Here is a 17,749-nt window from a genome sequence, read left to right on the forward strand (position 1 = left end):
TTTCTGGACGTATTTTGGAAAATGCACGTCACAGCTGTGCTTTCCTTTGTTTATAATTCCAGTTTCAGATTGTACGCTGAGAATTGACAAACCGCTCAATTTGGTTTTCTGCATTATAGCATGAGATCATTTAGTTCAGTTGGAAACTTGAAGACAAGTTTTCCCCGCACACGGATGCACAAACTCCAGTGAAGTGTGACTTTTTAAGGGCTGCGAGGGGTGAGAGCCTCAATACCATAGCTCATCTGAAAGACAGCACCACTTAAAAGCACGATGCCTTCTAGCATCATTCTTGCATGAGCCTTGATTTAGTATTGACTCAAAGCAAAATGTGGCACCTACGAAGCAATGTGACTTTTCCTGTTATACACAGATTTGGTGTTGCTCTGACACTGGTTACCCCTAAACAGCATTCTCTTTAGACTATAAGGATCAAGAAGTTTTTACAAAAATACAGTGTGTCCTTCATAGCTATTAAGGAAACATGAACTCCTGCAACTCAATATATGAAACGACATAATTTACTTAAAATACATTTTAAATTAATTTATTTTTTACTTATAGCTAGAAACTTTACTTGCATTAATATAAGTTTCTGCTAACTCAACAAATTGAGTATTATTATGGGCTTTTTTTCCAGGTTAATTATGCATACTAATTGACTTTAAATGTTGTTTGCATATTTTCAAAAGAACTGACTGCTACAGAAAAAATAGGTGACTAAACTGAGAATTAATGATAAAATGTCCGCATACTAGATTAGCCAGGTGCAGACTCTTATGCATGTACTGACTAAATGTATACATTCGCCTGAATAAATGATATGTTGGTTTCTTTTCTTGCAGGTAGTGGAGAAAGAAGGATATCTTCTAAAAGCTAAAATAGCAGACGGTGGCAAGAAATTAAGGTACTATACGTGAATGTTACAGAACTTATCCATTGTAAACACATATCCACTAAGCATGCATAGATATGATAGCAGCTTATAGCTTAAATGACGTTGTTTCAGTATTAATCCAATGTATGATCAGCTTTTGGAGTTTTACAGTCCCAGAAAGCAAGCAACAGCAGCTAACAGGCTGATTGCAGGCAATGAGCATGTGTTAATGTTAGCCCCTACATTATATGTTATATGCACATTAGGGACAGCCTTAGGGCACCACACAAACTAATATATTTTCCAGGGGGAAAATTTTAGGGGCTGAGTGTGTGCTTGAGGGGTCAAGGATAGGAACCTGCCTTGTGGTGATGCCACAGGGATGCATAAGCAAGATTATCAAAAGCAGTCAGCACTTACTCGCTTTTAACACTATTTCTGCTGAAAGCAATGTGAATATTAACTATTTATGGAAGGATTTGCTATCATTTGCTGAGTCTAGGTACCTGTAAAGTGGAAGCAACGATGTGATGAGTACTGTACGTTACCAATGGGAATGAGAGATTAATGTGAAACATTAAGTTTTCTGCCTGGAGAAAAAAGTTTTCATACCTATATAGCGCTACACAGTATGGAACCTAGGAAAAATAAATAAATTGAAAAAGTAGTCTGGATGTAACCTAGTCCAGCATTTCACTTGAAACTAGAACATTGTCCACACTTGGCTGAATCTTCTATAGCTGGGTACCCTGCAGCTGGCAGCGCATCAGAGACTGGTGTCACTTGGATGTTTGGAAAAGGCATTGAAGCCAGTATTACTCTGTTCCCTTGGAGCACTGGCCAAAACTTCAGCAGGGTTTGCATAGGCTGGGCATGATCTGTGAATGTGCCCAGACTGGGAAGGGGTTTCATCTTCCTGGCAAGAGCCAGTGCATATGGGGAACTTTAGTGCAAAGCATCCCTATGGCTTTCCCTTGCACACTGTGGGCACAGGGAAGAGGCAGCCTAGCTCGGCTACTTGTGCTTTTAAATAGTACTGAATGGTCTTATATTTTTGAATAGCCTGAGAAATTGTGAGCACCACTGAAGCTATAATGTGCTGCCATCAGGTGTTCGTTTGACAGAATGCAAATGCACCAGCAGCTCTCGTGTTGGATGCGTTTCAGCATCCGCATGGTTGGATTTCATATTTCAGGAGCTGTCTGACTCTGTTTCAACAATAATTTTAATGTCACAGTAATAGATGGATTCATGCAATATGCTTGTTGATTCCAGCTGAGTCTTCTCTGTATACTAGTATTTATACAGACCAAGCATGGATAGCAGTGACTTATCTACTTCACGCACGTTTTCTCTGACTCCTCCTTTCACTTACCTAAACTTGCCGTTCATTGACTGGAGGTGACTTCTTGAACAATCCTGCTGCCACGTGGCAAAAACTAAGATATTGTGAATGGACTTTTCTAAAGAGCTTAACTTTAGGTCACTGCATGTATCCAATGAAATACGGTGTTCCCACCTGTACAGAAACCAATATGCTATGGCATTTTTTTGTTTCTTTCTTTCAGACCTAATTAATGACTGTATGGATAATCTGATAAAAGGGTTGTCTAGTTTTATACCTTCTAATTCTAGGTTATAAAAGCAATGAAGTTTTGATTTCAAAATGTCACTTTTTAAATGTAACAACTGTAGTTTAAAAGGACCAGAGAACTTGAGACTTGAGTTTAGGGAAAAAATCTTCTTACAGATACTGTGGTGAATTCAGGTGCATTCTCTTAGTATTCTCTTAATTTCCTTAACCCTGATGGAATTAAAGTATTCACCACTTAAGACTCAGAATGAATCTTAGATAAAACATCTTACCTGACAATTTAAAAAAAAAATAAATAAATACTTTATAAGGTTATGTAGAAGGAGTGTTTTCTCCTGTAAGGTCAAGGTCCTTTTCCAAATCAACTAAGGGGTAATAAGAAGGGGAGGTGTTGATGGGAACTGAGTCTGAGGGCATGTTTATTCCAACAAGGTTATCTGGTTGAGTGCTTTTAAGTTAAGAGACAATGACTAGGAAAGAAAGAAGAAAAAAAAAAAAGTCACTTGTTCATTTGTATAAATGGATCAGGGAAAAAACTGCATCTTGGAGTGTTGATTCAACCAAGCTGCCCAAGTGAGGATCTCAGGATTGTTATGATAAAAGAAGGGAGAACAATAAACAAAATGCTGAGACCCAGACCAGACAAGAGAGTCACGCTGATTGAGGGGTCATCAAACTACAGGTGCCACTTGCAGCGGGATCTAGGTGGAGCCAACAAGATGTGAACCAAGAGGCCCCAGCCTGGGAGGGTACAAGAAAATGCAGAGCTCTGTAAACCCACGGAAGCGTACAGGAAAAGGGAGAACAGAAGGAAAAAAGGGGGGGGGGAATAGGTAGACTCAGTGATCCTTGTGGTTCCCTTCCAACTTGGGATGTTCTATGATTCTAGATAAGATTCTAGAAAAAAAAAAAAAAAAAAACAATAAACAAACATATAGAAGGGCCTGTCGCATGTAAAACATGTCCAGCCAGTATGCTTCTCTGGCCAAGCTCTGTGGCTGATCATCACTGTCTGTCTGACCTTCTTATATTTTCTCATTAAATGTTTTCTCAACTCACTCTTCCATGTGTATGCGTGCAGAAGGACTATGTGCCAGCTCCTGGCATGACCTGTGTGTGTGTGTGCGAGTGAAATGGGTGCCAGCTGCTGGAGCCAGGCCGGGACTGTAGGCCTGTGGGCTGTGGTGCCAGCTGCTGGAGCCAGTGGGGTCCCAATGTCAGTAGCTGGAGGGACAACAGTAGCTCTTTGGATCTGAAAGGGTCCTACAGACTTTCAGCCCCGAGCACCAGCTGCTGGTGGGGTCTGGTGTGAGTGGACTGGGTGCCAGCTACTGGAGCCAGGCCGGGGTGTGGGCTTCTGAGGGGCATGTGCCAGCTACTGGAGCCAGTGGGGTCCTAAGGACCGCCTGGGCTGGGGCATGAGGAGGACGGAGGATCCATGTGGGGGCACAGGGGGACTTGTGAATGCGGCGTGCATGAGGGACGAGCCTGTGATCGCTGCATCTGCAGCAAACTTCAGGCTGGGCCTGCTGGCAGGCAGATGCCTGTGAGGTGGGTACGAGGCCCTTTGGCTGTGCCATCCTGTGTGGCCACTCATGTCAGTGTCCTGTCCCTGTCTGTGCGTCTCTGGGATACGTGCTCAGCCCCAATGCTTGTTGTGCCTGCAAAGGGGAAAGTGGCAGCCATGTCCCCCCGCCTGGGCACAGGCCCCGGCTCCCAGCCACCTGGCAGGGGCCTAGCTGGAGCAGGGCTGGGTCAGAGCAGCTGAAGGCTGGGGCTGTGCACTGCTCCTCACTTAGCATGCCTACCACTGACTTTTTAGTTCTTTATTGTTAACTCCTTATTTCAAAACCATAAATAGAGCTGTGTTGTTCTTGAACAGGATCTAGATTGACGTGAAGTCTTTTAATGTTTTGTCAAACTTCCCAGTTTGATCAGAAGCTTGAATCTTTTAAGAAGTCTGCGTGCAAGTCTGGGACCTCAAAACAGTAGCTGGCTTTTATTTCTCAGCTAGAAAAACCTGCCCCACAAATAGCTGGAGCAAGCAGTGTTCTGTCTAGTAGAAGGACAGGTGGCCTCGAAACCTTCCTCTCCATAGCCTATGTCAAGCATTTGGTGTAAGTTGGGTACTGAATCTAAGCTGCGTACTAAGGATTTAAAATCCTTTAGTAATCCATATTTATCCAGGATATCCAGCTCATAGGAAAGTCTGTATAAAGCAGCACCCTAGATCAAGTTGGGTGAAATCTTGGCTATACTGAACAGAGCAAAAGTTCCTCTGCTAATATCAGTGGTATTGGGGCTTCATCTCTAACACTGGTTATGCTTCTTCATGTTAAATAGGAAGGTCATTAAAAGAAAAGCAGCCTGTTGTTATGCCTGATGTGCAATTTGATGGGATATTGAGTGCAGTGGAGCTTTGAGGTGGATCTGGAAGTGAGCATCCCAAAGAAGACCGGCAGGCTTTTAAACTTAACAAAGCCAGGTTTTGCTAGAATTAAAAATGAATGTGTTTCAGTTGCTTAGGGATACTTATATAGAGAAAGCTCAAAGAGACAGAAAAGCTCAAAGAGATAGGAAAGAGAGAAGAATGAGGAAAAAGGGTTTCTAACAGTTCTGTGTGCCCACGGTGTCCTTACAGGCAGCTCCCTCCTTTTAAGGAACCACAACTTATGTGTGAAGCAGCCTGTTTGTTACACACATGCTCAGGTCTGTTCCGAAATGTTCAGATTTGTGATTTGCATTCACATAAAGAAATTAAACTGGGGTTGTGAACATTTTCGTAACTATCAGATGCTATGACCCCAAAATCAGTCAACTATTTTTAGATGAAAGTCTCAAGTTTTTCTTTTCTATTAGACCAGATCCATTTGTTTATGTGGTGATTTGAAACATCACATTATGTGTAATATCTGTAATATTGTTTCCTTCTTCTGTTATGAATGTTATGTTCTTCTGTGAAGGAATGCACTGTTTCACATATCCGCGTGTATTTTGGTTTAGTCTCCCTGGCCCCTGCAGTTTGCCAGCTCTTTAAGGTTATACTGTGAACTTACGACATTTTATGGAAACTTAAAGCTCTCTGAAATATTGTTCTTCTCATTTTCTCTCCTGTATTTTTGTTGTTGTTGTTCTGAGAAAGGAGAAGCTATTTGGGAACTTTCAGAATAGATCCTTTTTTGAGCTCCATATAGTCAGATTGAAATTATCTTTAGTTTTTCCTTCTTGGTTCCATTTTAAATACTAGTTACAGAAGGGTAGCAGCTATTGGAGTACTCTAAGCATATGTGAACTCTAAGCATGTGTGAATAATCCCAGTGTTTTGCTGTGGTTAAGGCATCTTGGTGGAAAAGCAGAACAGAGAGGCTTTAAAATAGGAATGAGGGGAAAGAAGGCCTTCAAGCTTTGTTCTTAGGCCTCATGCACACCGTAATTAGGATAGTGCAACTCCATCAATATTGGTGGAAAATTGTTGCTGATATTGAGTTTAGATCACTTTTGTTTCTGATGTGAAATAATTAAAAACTAGTCTACACATGGAGCATCTTTTACCCACCTGCTTGCACACCTTGCTAATGTATATATTTTTATTTTTTTTAAAGGAAAAACTGGTCCACGTCCTGGATTGTCCTTACTGCTCGGAAAATGGAATTCTACAAAGAATCCAAACAGCCGGCACTGGCCAACCTGGTAGGCAATCAACCATCCAATACAGTCAGCTTCTTTGCAACTTTTACTTCAGTATAAAAACTTTGCTGTTCAAATAAGGCAAGTTTCGGCTGAGCTGGCAACCTTCAAAGACTGGAAAGGAGCTAAAGGAAAATGCCTTGATAAACTTTTAATCAGGTGTAGGGTATGAGAAGAAATAGGACTTAGAAAGTCCTTTATTAAGAGGTGCATTTTGAGAATAATTGCAAAGTGAGACAAATGGTGAGTGACTATCCAGTAATGCGAAGGTAACACTTTAAATTAAGGTGCCATTTATAAATGCTTTATTCTTATTTATGAAAATGATCACTAAATGCAGCTACTTCCTCAAATAATGTATTATAAAGTATGTTATAAAATGCATTAGTAATAAATGCTTAACAGATGATGCGATGAGAATCTGTTGCAAAGGATATTGTGAGACGTAAATTGTATTAAACCATGTATGTGCATCTTTAATACATGAATTTAAGTTATCTACCATCCTATAAAGTGGCTTATACATTAATAAATAATAATAAATTATTTATAAATGGCACCTTAATATAGGGTGTTACCAAAGCAGAAAACACTGTAAGTTAGCAAAGTGATTTTTTATCGTAGTATAAATGTGACATCTACCATATCCCGCTAACCTTCCTGAATATTTCTATGACTCCATCTAATGCAGCTAATGCAATTTCTGTAGCCTGTAGTTACTACAAAGTGAAATTTGCAGTACCTCTTTATTGTGCCCCAAGGAAACACCACTGATCTTAGTCTTTGGAGATGTGACAGCTACATTGCGCAAGCAATAATGGCATGTATCCCTTCAGTGCTAGTTACTGCGGAGTATGAGCCTATGAACCTGAATGTGGGCAACAAAAGGGGATTTTGGTAAATGTATGACACTGTGGGCAGCAAAGGGACAGGTTTGACAAAGCCCTATTGTGAAAGGCTCTCAAGGCCTGATCAAACCTGCCATATCTCATTGGAGTGATGGGTGGCCACAAAGGTGCTCTCTTTGGCAGAAGTCATAAACAATAAGCTATTTTTTCCATGGCAGGTGATTACCCCCCCCCCCCCCCCCCCTTTTTTTTCCCCCTATATATTCTTGATATACCAATATTGCTTGCTGTAAAATCAGCTTTAAAGAGCACCTTTTCATGCCCTACTTTTTTTGGAAAGGTGAGTGTTGTAGCAAAAATAAAGGATGAAACAATAAAAATAAGTAAAAGATGGAACCTGACACTATCTGCTTGTGTTGTTGCTAGCACAGCTGGAGAATATTTTTTTCTGAAGCCATGAAAACAGTATAACACAAATTTTTTTTTTCAAAATCATCTGTTTTCCTTAAAGTTGAATTGGCTGCTTTTTTTTTTTTTTTTTTTAAGTCTAAAATAAATCTATTAAAGCTAGTCTTACAATTTGGTAGCTGTCTTCTGCTTCTGTCTGCTGGATGGGTATTGCTGTCATAGAATCAATGTATTTGAGAAATTAATTCATGTTATGCTCAAGTTGCATTCACGTAGCAAACTCCAGAATATGTTCCTCCTCTGGGCAATGCAAGTTGGAAGCTGCCAAAAGGGCAATTTTGAGGAAATGTGTTCTTGTCTTTTCAGAAGGCATATAAAACCAAAGAACCTAATATAATGACAGAGGAGAAATTGTTACGGTCAAGTTAGATGGAGGAGGAGGAGAGTTCTTGCAAAATGTCTTTGGTACTCATCTGAAGGATATGATGCAATGCAGTTGTGAGCCACTTGGCTCTAATTCATCCAGTGTGGACACGGGCTGCTTAGCCCAGCTCTAGAAGCCTTGCACATTCAGGCTTTCAGCGCCAGTATCATAAATGCATTCATACCCATTGCTGCTTTGAAATTCTGTGGAGGTGAGGTGCCAGACAACAAGCATTAGCTTCATCTGTAGGTCTGATTTGCTGCAGGATGGGATTATTATATTCGGTATTTCACCAGCACTTCAAAGCTCCACCAGGAAAGTTCATCCATTAATTCTGCATTTCAAGAATGGAATTTGGCACTGGTTAGGTAGCAGAAGAAAAGTGTGCAAACTGGAAGTGCATAGTTCCAGTTAGGTAGGATATGCGAGAAATTCAGGCATCGTGTCTGACTGATGTGGGCGGGATTTGGGGAAAAAAAAAAAGTACACTGCTTTAACAGGGACAAAAAACTTTGCTAATTGAGGAGGACTGCCTGAGTGCACTGTGCTTCCTCTGGTTGCTGCTACCTTTTCTTCTCTCTCTGCAAGCCCTCACCCAAATTCTAGCAGATAAATGCACTGGTAGGAATTCAACACATAGGAGACTTGATTCTACTCTGGGACTCCTCCACATTCCTAAATTCTCAGTAGCCGAGAGATTTAAGGATTTAGATACTGAAGTAGACCTGCCTGAACTAATCCAATTCTAAAGATCTCAATCTATTTAAATCAAAAATTAAGATGTGTTGCAAGAAAGGATCTTCTGATGTCAGTCCCTTTCCCTGAAGTCTCACTTCATCACTCCGTTACCTGTGCCCATAATTGGTGAGATTCCATCCACTGTCTCTTAGCCCTACTTTACTATTTATTCTATTTAAAAATGACAGATAAATTTTTCCTAGAAAAGACTAATTCACATAAACGATACACAAACTTGTTAGTATAGTGACAGCACATCCTGTAGCAACTCTGGCTTGATCCCCATCTCTTTCTGCCACCCTCGTTATCCCAGTTCTAACACCCACAAGTTTTAGTGTGAGTTCTTCTGATCAGACCAGACACCAAAGTCCAAACCTCTCCTATGGGTGCAATTTAGTGTTAGGAAGAACACAGGCATATATTAATCCCATTTTTTTGTTCGTTATGGGAAAAATAAAGCTTTTATTTTTAATTCCACGCTATATCTGAGCACTGGGGATGTGAACTTATTGTTCACTTGGTGAGTCAAATTAAATTTTCTGTCTATTGCATATAACTTATATGCAATGGTAAATAAATTATGAAAAACTTGAAGAAAAAACATCAGATAACTATTAAAAATCTCACAACCCTATTTCCTAAACTGAAATTTCACACAGTTATATAAAAAATAAATAACAAATAAAAAAGCTAAACTGGCACGTTAATCTCATCTGATAAAGCAAATGCAATGTTTATTTCCTTTGTAAGCCATTTAACCAGATATAATTTTGATAGTGGAAGGGAAATAATACAAAAAGGCTTCATTAGAAATCATTTATTTACTGATTTTTTCTTTTAGTTTGTTTTGGAAAAAGGGGAACTCAACCATTAATTAATGTAATAGAGGCAATGTTCATTCACTATAGTATGAATTATAACAAAGCATTTTTATTGTTAGCAGGAAAATGATGTGACTTAACAAAAAGATTAATGTTCCTTTGTATTATAAAGATATTAATTCATTAATTATTAATTATTAAATACTGTACATGAAGTGAAAATTTAAAAAAAAAAAGACAGCATTATTATAAGGGGAATGATATCTCACAATAAAGGCAACAAGAGAGGAAAATGAAAGCACATTCTAATTATACCTCTTCTGATGACAGGATAACATTTAGAGGTGACTTAAAATTATATTTACCCAAATCCTTCATAATATTTATACTCAAAGAACTAGTCTATCTGAAAACAGTTTTTGCTGTTCCTTTGTAGAACTGCAGATACCAGACTTGCTCTAACTACAACTTTCCTATTGATTTGCTCAGAGAAGACTGGGATCCATAGCTTTCTTGTGAGGGTAGTGCTAATATCTGGTTTCGTTATGAGCAATAGAGAGAATGATCATTAATGCACATAGAGGAGAGTCTCAATATATGTGCTTGTTTACAAATATTGCTGAAAATTCAAGTTTGGATCCCGCGTAGCTAAATTAGTATCTTTTTGCTCCTGCCTTGATCGTTCGTGGTCATGCTTTTGATGTATTTGTAGTGCTCCTAAGAATATAACTTGCCTTTTATTTTAAATTAGGAGACATTGTGATATAAACTGATCACAGCCCCACTCTTTCTTACCAGCATTAAATTCTATTACCAGTTGGCCTTTCTGACCAAGAAAAACTAGTCTGTTTATTCCCTGAGATAGTTTATTCAACAGAGGTTATTCTAACCTCAGGTTATTAGCCCATCTGCAAAGTAATTTAGCGAGTGAAAATGCTGCTGAAATCCATATTCATGGTGTGGAAGATTTCATTGCAGCAGACACTTGTATCAATTTACAGCATAACCCCCTCCAACAACGCTGATATAACATAATTGCTCTGACTGCAAAACACAAAGCAAGGACGCAGAGTGCTCAGGCTTTCAAGCTACCCTTAGCTTACTCTCCTGCAGTATCTCTGGGTAAAGTAAACAATAAGTAGCAGGACAGTGTTGAGGCCAGAATGAGTTTCTAGGCATTTTTCCTCGGTTCCCTATGGATTTAAGCAGGGGTCAGTCCCCACTGCACGGAGCTCCCTGGGTGCTGAGGAAGGGCACCATGCTCAACCAGCACTGAAGGATCTGGATGGTTTTGCATGCAGTTTTCATCAGAGGCTTTATATACTTCATCATACCCCAGAGCCTCGTAAGGTGTTCACAGACACCTCCTATCTTGTTCTGGGCAGAATTGCTGAATTCACCAAAAGAGAAGTTTTTGAGTTGTTTTCACATAGCAGAAGCGTGTTTATCTTTCCAAGACCTTGAGATTGCATCCCATCCTTTTTGGAAAGGGAGATGCACATCCTTACCCTTTTCTTCTGCTTATTACAGAACCCAATCAGTAAAACAGCTTCAGATTACAACAGGAAAATCCAACTGTGTGTGCACCTGAGTGCACAGAGTCCAACTTCTACTGCTACCTGCAGTTTTGTACAACCATAGAAATTAGAGATGTTAAAATCTTCTAGAGTTCACCATCCCATCTTCCTGCAAAACTTCCACTGATGGATGTGCTTTCCATGGCTTTTCTCACGTCAGTGTGAAATGCCATGGCAGTTTTCCAGAGGAAGACACTCTGTACCCAGTATCCTTCCCTGTCAAGATACTATTTCCTGGTTCTTTGTCTACGGTTTTTCATCATCTTTTCATTGCATTATGTTTACAAAATGTCTCCACTTTTTCTGTTGATTGAGTAAAGCTGCCTTCTTTGTTCAAGTATTTGCAGACTCAGCCTTATCCTTTTTTTTTTTTTTAACTTGGTCACCTCTGCCATCCAAATAGTAACTCGTTAAATTTCACAACATCTTTGTAAAATCAAGTATCAATACTGCAGTTTTGATCTGTTATTATAATTCAGAAATATTAAGCTCTTGTCAGAAGCCAGAAAGGAAGTCTGAGGCAGAGCTGGGGAAAAAAATCCAAACCATCCTCTTCCAGTGGTTTAGCCACAAGAACATCTTTCTGCTTTCAAAAACATTTTTGTATAAAAAAAAATAATGAAAAGGAACAAAGACACACTGGACTATCAGTCTGAGAAGAAATGAACCATGGTAGTTTTATGGTTTGGCAAATGGAGGCCATAATTACAACTCCAGTACTGAAAGATGCCAGAAACTGTGGCTGCAAATTACTTGACCAGGATTTCTTACTCCGCTTCTTTTATCCTAAATAGATCCTTTTCTATCCAAAAGCACCCTGGAGAGCACACGCTTTTTTTTATCCTTTAATAACAACATCAGAGAAATTCAGTGAGCAATCTTCACAATCTTCAGAAAGCTGATTATATGGTTAATGATGCACTGGCCACTGTCATTTCTATTAAGTCACCAATACCTTTTTTTTTTTTTTTTTTTAAAGGTAAAATGTCTTAAGAACAACGGAGCAAAAAAGATGCTTCAAACTGATTAATTACCTTGTGTTGGTATTACTCCATGTCTTACTAAAAGGAACTTATTAGTGCTTTACACTGTTAATGGTAGTATTTTTATTGTTCTCCGGGATGTGCAGTAACCTAGTCTACAAAGACTACTTCAAACTACAAGGATTTTGCCAAAACTGCTGCACAGGCAAAGTCCCTGGAGAAGGAGCTTAGATAGCAAATGAAGATTATTGTGCTTTACTCCAGCTCCCAGGAACGTAAATGGTACAGGCAAACAAATCTGCTCTTTGAGATATTTGCATCCATACGGAGGAGCTGGGGAGGCAGAGCAATGTCACTCACGGATGCATGGACTGATATCGCGAAGTAGCAGACTACGTGGAGCTAGCCTTAAGTGTTGAGCTCTTTCTGGGTGTCACACATGCCCTCAAAGCTTTCTTTCTTTTTTATTTTTTTTAATGAGCTAGAAATGATAATATGTTTGGAGAAAGGAGATAGCTTGTTTTACAGATACGATGATGTAGATTCTCGTCTAGTTTCTGTCATTTCCAGCTGCATCAGTCTCAGTTTGCAGTTGGAAAACCCACAAAACATTATCTTGAAACACAATGGCTTTTCACGAGGTTTCGCAAAGTAAGCAATTAAAAACTCTGGTCAATGTGTATGCATTTGTGTTTTGATCTACTGTGTATTAGACAATTTAAAAAAAAAATCTAACTATATTTAAAATTATGTATTTAGCGTAAGAACTTTATTTCTGAGGTAATGCACCTGGGGAGTGGTTATCTAAGGGAATAATGAACTCTTTGGTAATACCAGCAGCTGCGCTACAATAATCTTTCATTTGAACTTGATCTATTCTTATTTTATGTGATCTTGTCCACTTGTGGAAAATCAGGTCGTATTCACGGTTAATTTTTTCTTTGCAGAAACCAGGATATAAACCTGAGTGTGTGGATTTGTGTGGTGCTCAGATTGAGTGGACCCCAGAGAAATCCAGCAGAAAGAACGTCTTTCAGGTAAGAGGCAACGCATGCATTTCATTGCTCGTTTGAGTGTAGAATCTGTTAAACTAAGAGGTAGGTTTTATTTCCTTCGTTTTAGTAACTAGAAACTGATATAATACAGCATTTTTCCTGCTAATACAGGAGTGTAGCATTTTATCAAGCGTCGGTTTACTATTTTTCCAAGGGAAGGATTTCTGATGACTGAGTCTCCCAAACACTTGAGAACCTGTTGATTTATTGATTAATGCTCTGTATTCAATTTGTTTTTAAAACTTAGTAGGTAATTGCTTTGGGTTCAGGCCTAGAATCTTGACCTAAAGGACTTCCATAAACACAACTTCTTCAAACTGCTTACACAAGCATGGCTCCAACACAGTGCGGTTACTCTGTTTATTTTTATTGCTGTTCAGGGTGCTCAGACGGTGATGACCCAGGTTCATTTCGGGGAGGGGAGGGGAAGATGGTAAAAGCTTGCCTCTGTCAGGGCCAGCATAGGAAGATGTATGTTTCTCACAGGTCTATTCATTCATGGAAAATAATATTATTTAATTACTACATCTAAATCCCATTGAATTGAAAGGGAGGATCAAGGCCTTAGATGATGAAAGGATGAGAAGAGTGTTATTGTAAGGTTAACATTCCAGGATGTAGAGGCTGGAAGAGTTTAATGCAACATTTTCAATTTTTGGACATAATCCAACTCCCATGAATATCAGTAGAAAGAGGTTTTTTTTGGTTTCACTAAAAGTTGCATCAAGCCACATTAAGATATTATTCTCTGAATTGAGTTGTTTCCCAGAGTTCTAACACTAAGATTTTTTAACAATGTAAACTATAAAGGGAAGAGAGAGACAGAAGCAAATATGCCAGGGTCAAGATATTGTTAGTTGTCAGATAGTCCTTTTGCATCACCACCAACTGAAATGTGCTGGAGGAACCAACTGTGCCTGGGTCTGGGGTTTAACCATCGCATACAAAACCCCCGAAGGGACTGTACTCAGCTTCTTGAGGAGAAACCTATTCGGGTCAACTGGGTGTTACAGATATTTTTTCAAGGTTTATTTTTCTAGACATCTTTCCAAAGCGCATGCAATATTTAGAAATATTCTTCATCTTCAAGATAGACTTACCCCCCACATCCTTCAGGTTGTCTTGAAAGAACACTTGGAGCTTTGTCATTTCCTAGGTATTTTTAAAGTAAATATTTTGGTTTTGCTGTCAATCTTCAGCTTTTTTGCTTGCAAAGTGATTAAGTATAACCTTAGCCTTCAATCCTGCAACCCCCTGAGCACGCTGACAAGCTTTCTGAGCTTGTAGGGTTTATTTCTCATTTCACAGAAAGCAAAATTTCTGTTTGGAAATTTGTATCAGAGAGGTGATTCACTGAAGCTAATACATTTCCAATGCAAAAACAAATGAAGCTTTGTTATTGATCTACCAAAAGTAGTTGTATGAAGACTTGCAATGTATTTTCTTCTCACTTCTCTTAGTGTGAGGTGTAACTCCCCTGAATCAGAATAATGTGAGAAAGGAAACTCATGCACTACTGTTTGAACCCATTAAAACATGTCTTCATCAAGCCAATAAGTGAGTGGGAGAGACATTAAGAAGTAAAAGCATGGGAGGAAGGACATATGCTAAGACACATTTTGAAAAGGGATGGAGCATTGTTTAGACAGAGAGCTACAAGAAGATTATACCAGATGGTAAGAGCGAAAGAGGAGAAGGCTTTGGCATCAGTAGTGGTGACATTTTGGGAAGGGAAAGGACTGAAGGAGAGTGGTGCTACACGAGCAGATAGAGTGGGAAGGGGACTAGAGAGTGAGTGAAGATTTATGACATAGTCTGGAGGAAATCCAAGGCGAGTTCGAAAGCGGAGAGGTCAGTTTGTACCTGGATACTGAATATTGCAGGAAGCACTTCTGGTGCTCTGCTTATTCAAACTGGATGGGAATAAGATTGATAATATATGTCAACTTAGTCATAGATTTGTTCAAATGAATAGAACATGGGAGCTGGATTTTTGTTGTTGTTGTTTTTGTGTGTGTGTGTGACCTAAATATAGATGCATTGCATTGCTATCTGATTAAATACATTAGCTGACTAACTCTGGAATGATCAGAAATACGTATGATCGTATCTTCAAAGCATGGTTGGTGGGTTTTTGTTTCATTACTTTCTGACCAATAAAACATTATTTTCTGATCCAAACAGAGCAACGGTTGCTTTCTGCTAATGTATTGTACTAGGCGTAGATGCAGAATTTTGAGTTTGATTTAGCCTGGGTGCTCAATTTGAGTTCATGAATTATAGATTAGAAATAGAAAATGACTACTGAGATTTTGGTTTGAAGAAAAAGAAGGAAATCTGGAATTTAAAATCTAAGCATATGACAGTTAATGGATGGTAACAAGAAGATGGAGTACAGGAGTATCATAAAGAAAATTAATTGGAAACATGATCGATGCAGGGGGGGAAAAAAGAAGAAACTGCAAGTAAATGATATTCAGGCAGGAAGATTTGGGTTTCTGGTCTTGATCATGAGGTTTTCAGCAGTGTTACTCCATTCATTTTAATTGAGCTAACTCCCTGTTTAACTGGATAAGTCTGATCTGCCTTTCACACTATCCAATTTGTGCATGCAGTATATTTCTGTTCTTGGTGAACATATTAGCTTTTTTTTCTTCAAGTTTTCCTTAATAGTAACCAAAAATATGCATGTCGTGATATATAGCCTTCTGATTTTCCTTCATTTATTTTACTGATGATATAGCTAGCACCAGGGAAAAGAACTGGTTAGAAACAGCTTTGCAGGATGTGGGGAAACACAGCAGTTTGCTGTGAGATACCGTGCTGTTTGCTCTCACTGGCTGAATGACGTGATACACTAGGTCTTCATCAGAGGAGTGGTGAATAAAAGAAGATTTATGTTCAAATCACATGCTTTAAATATTTCTGCTAAGTGCTAGTTTGCTCTTTGGTGTTTAGCCTGAAATTTAAAGCACTGAGGATTAAAAGGATTACAACATAATCTTAAATAATCCTAAGTGTCATTTACAGAGAGATGGTTGTAATAACTAAATAAAACCATGTTAAGGGATGGCAGTGTTGTCAGTCAGCAACTGGAACAGAAACAGTGCCTATGTCACTCTGGCATTCTCCTCTTTCCTTTCTTTGGTTTCATTTAATATTGGATAGGTACATTTTGATACGAGTTACCAAAGAAGAAAATAACACAATGGGCTACTTTGCCGTCAGTGCTAGTGTGGTTGCTGAGACATCAGAAACTAGATTAGTTTACAGAATTTCTCACTTTTCATTATTTTCTGCTTCTAGTAAACTTTTCCACTGGAGTTTATTCCTTCCCTTGCGTTACTTATCCTTAGGTCTAAATCAAGCAGCTTTTTTAATTTTAAATTCAGCCCAGACATTGTAGAAGATGTGCTCTTGACCTCTGGCTTTGCAGTCCTGGAGCTTCATTAGCACAAAGTCTTGTGGCTGCAGACTATTTTTTTGAAGAGGTTTGGGAAGATTTCTTTTGGGTAATTCAAAAAAGAAAAGGAAAAATTGGAGAGAGGTAAAGAGTGCAATAAAAGGTCACGAGCAGCATACTTGTGAATTCGTGAAGCAGCTTTGTTCTCTTAATAGCCCTCTTCATTTAACTAACAGACATTTTAGTTTCTTTAGTGGTATTTTTTTCCTGTTTACCAAGTTGATGTTTTAGGAATATTTCATATGCAAAGTTTCTGGAGTTTGATGCCCTGGCTCTTCCTAGGGGTCTGGTGTGATGTTGGTTTTCATTTCTATAAACTTCAGCTGTAAGGGACTACTCATTCATGTGCAACTAAGAATTATAAATGTATTTTACAAGTAGAGAAATCTGTGTTCACAGTATACATACAGTATTTCAACAATGAGACAGCTGAAAATACAACTGTACCTGTGTATAATATGAAAGAATTTATCTTGCAGCTGTTTCCTATATAATAACGTTTATGGCACTGATCTAGGGTAACTCCCTTGTCCTTGAAGCTACTCCAGCTTTGTCCATGAGCATAATCTGAATTATAAACTATTTTTTTCTACATACCGTGGAATTAGTATAGGATCTGGATGCCTCCCAGAGATGTTTTAAGTCTCCACTTTTTGCCATGGGAGCGATCATTTTCTTTTCCATCATCGCTCAAGAGGAAGCAGTGAGAGTGTAGGAGGGGTTTCGACTGGTATTGGTATTTGGATTTCTTTTGATGGTTTTAAATGAAAATGCTGCGTAGAGGAGGCCAACCTAAGGAAGTCACCTTGCACTTGGATGGATGTGCGGCTTCTGGTGGTCCTTATCAGCAGCTGGAGCCTGTTCCCCAGCCCAAACTGTCCCCGGAGTTCTGCCTCCTGAGCCTCAGGGTGCAGCTCATACATGAACACTCAGTAACCTTTGCTGGCTTTAAATTAGATATGCGTTAAACTGCTGCTTAGGACTTGCTGCTATTTTACAAAAGTCTGCATAACATTTTGTCTGCTTTTGGAGGTTACTGCTATGATTGTGTTTAATTTCTGTCACAGGGACCTGAATATATCATTGCCTAATTAAAAAACTTAGCCACATCACACAGTTATTAGCTGGTGTCAGTGAGAGGTTCTTTAAATAGCAAACATAATAAATTTATAATTAGTTTTAAAAAATCAAAAAACAAACAAAAAACAACCACCAAGAAATGGTCTTAATTATCATCTTAATCATCAAGTGTTTATTTTTTTGTAAGAAGTGCA

General features: G+C 38.9%; 1 protein-coding gene across 7 annotated transcripts in view; it reads left to right on the plus strand.

The window, feature by feature from the left end:
* ARHGAP15 (Rho GTPase activating protein 15) overlaps positions 1-17,749 on the plus strand; it is a 331,319-nt gene that overhangs the window by 51,436 nt on the left and 262,134 nt on the right. For 6 of the 7 annotated variants that reach the window (XM_013189194.3, XM_066999696.1, XM_013189193.3 and 3 more), the window contains 3 exons: positions 846-907; positions 6,074-6,161; positions 12,905-12,994. In XM_013189194.3, the coding sequence (XP_013044648.1) occupies positions 846-907; positions 6,074-6,161; positions 12,905-12,994 (240 nt within the window). Of the gene's footprint in view, positions 1-845; positions 908-3,726; positions 4,023-6,073; positions 6,162-12,904; positions 12,995-17,749 lie in introns of those variants that run through there. The other variant, XM_048062874.2, reaches the window with a different exon arrangement.

This window comes from Anser cygnoides, chromosome 6 (assembly GCF_040182565.1).
Source record: "Anser cygnoides isolate HZ-2024a breed goose chromosome 6, Taihu_goose_T2T_genome, whole genome shotgun sequence".
NCBI lineage: Eukaryota > Metazoa > Chordata > Aves > Anseriformes > Anatidae > Anser > Anser cygnoides.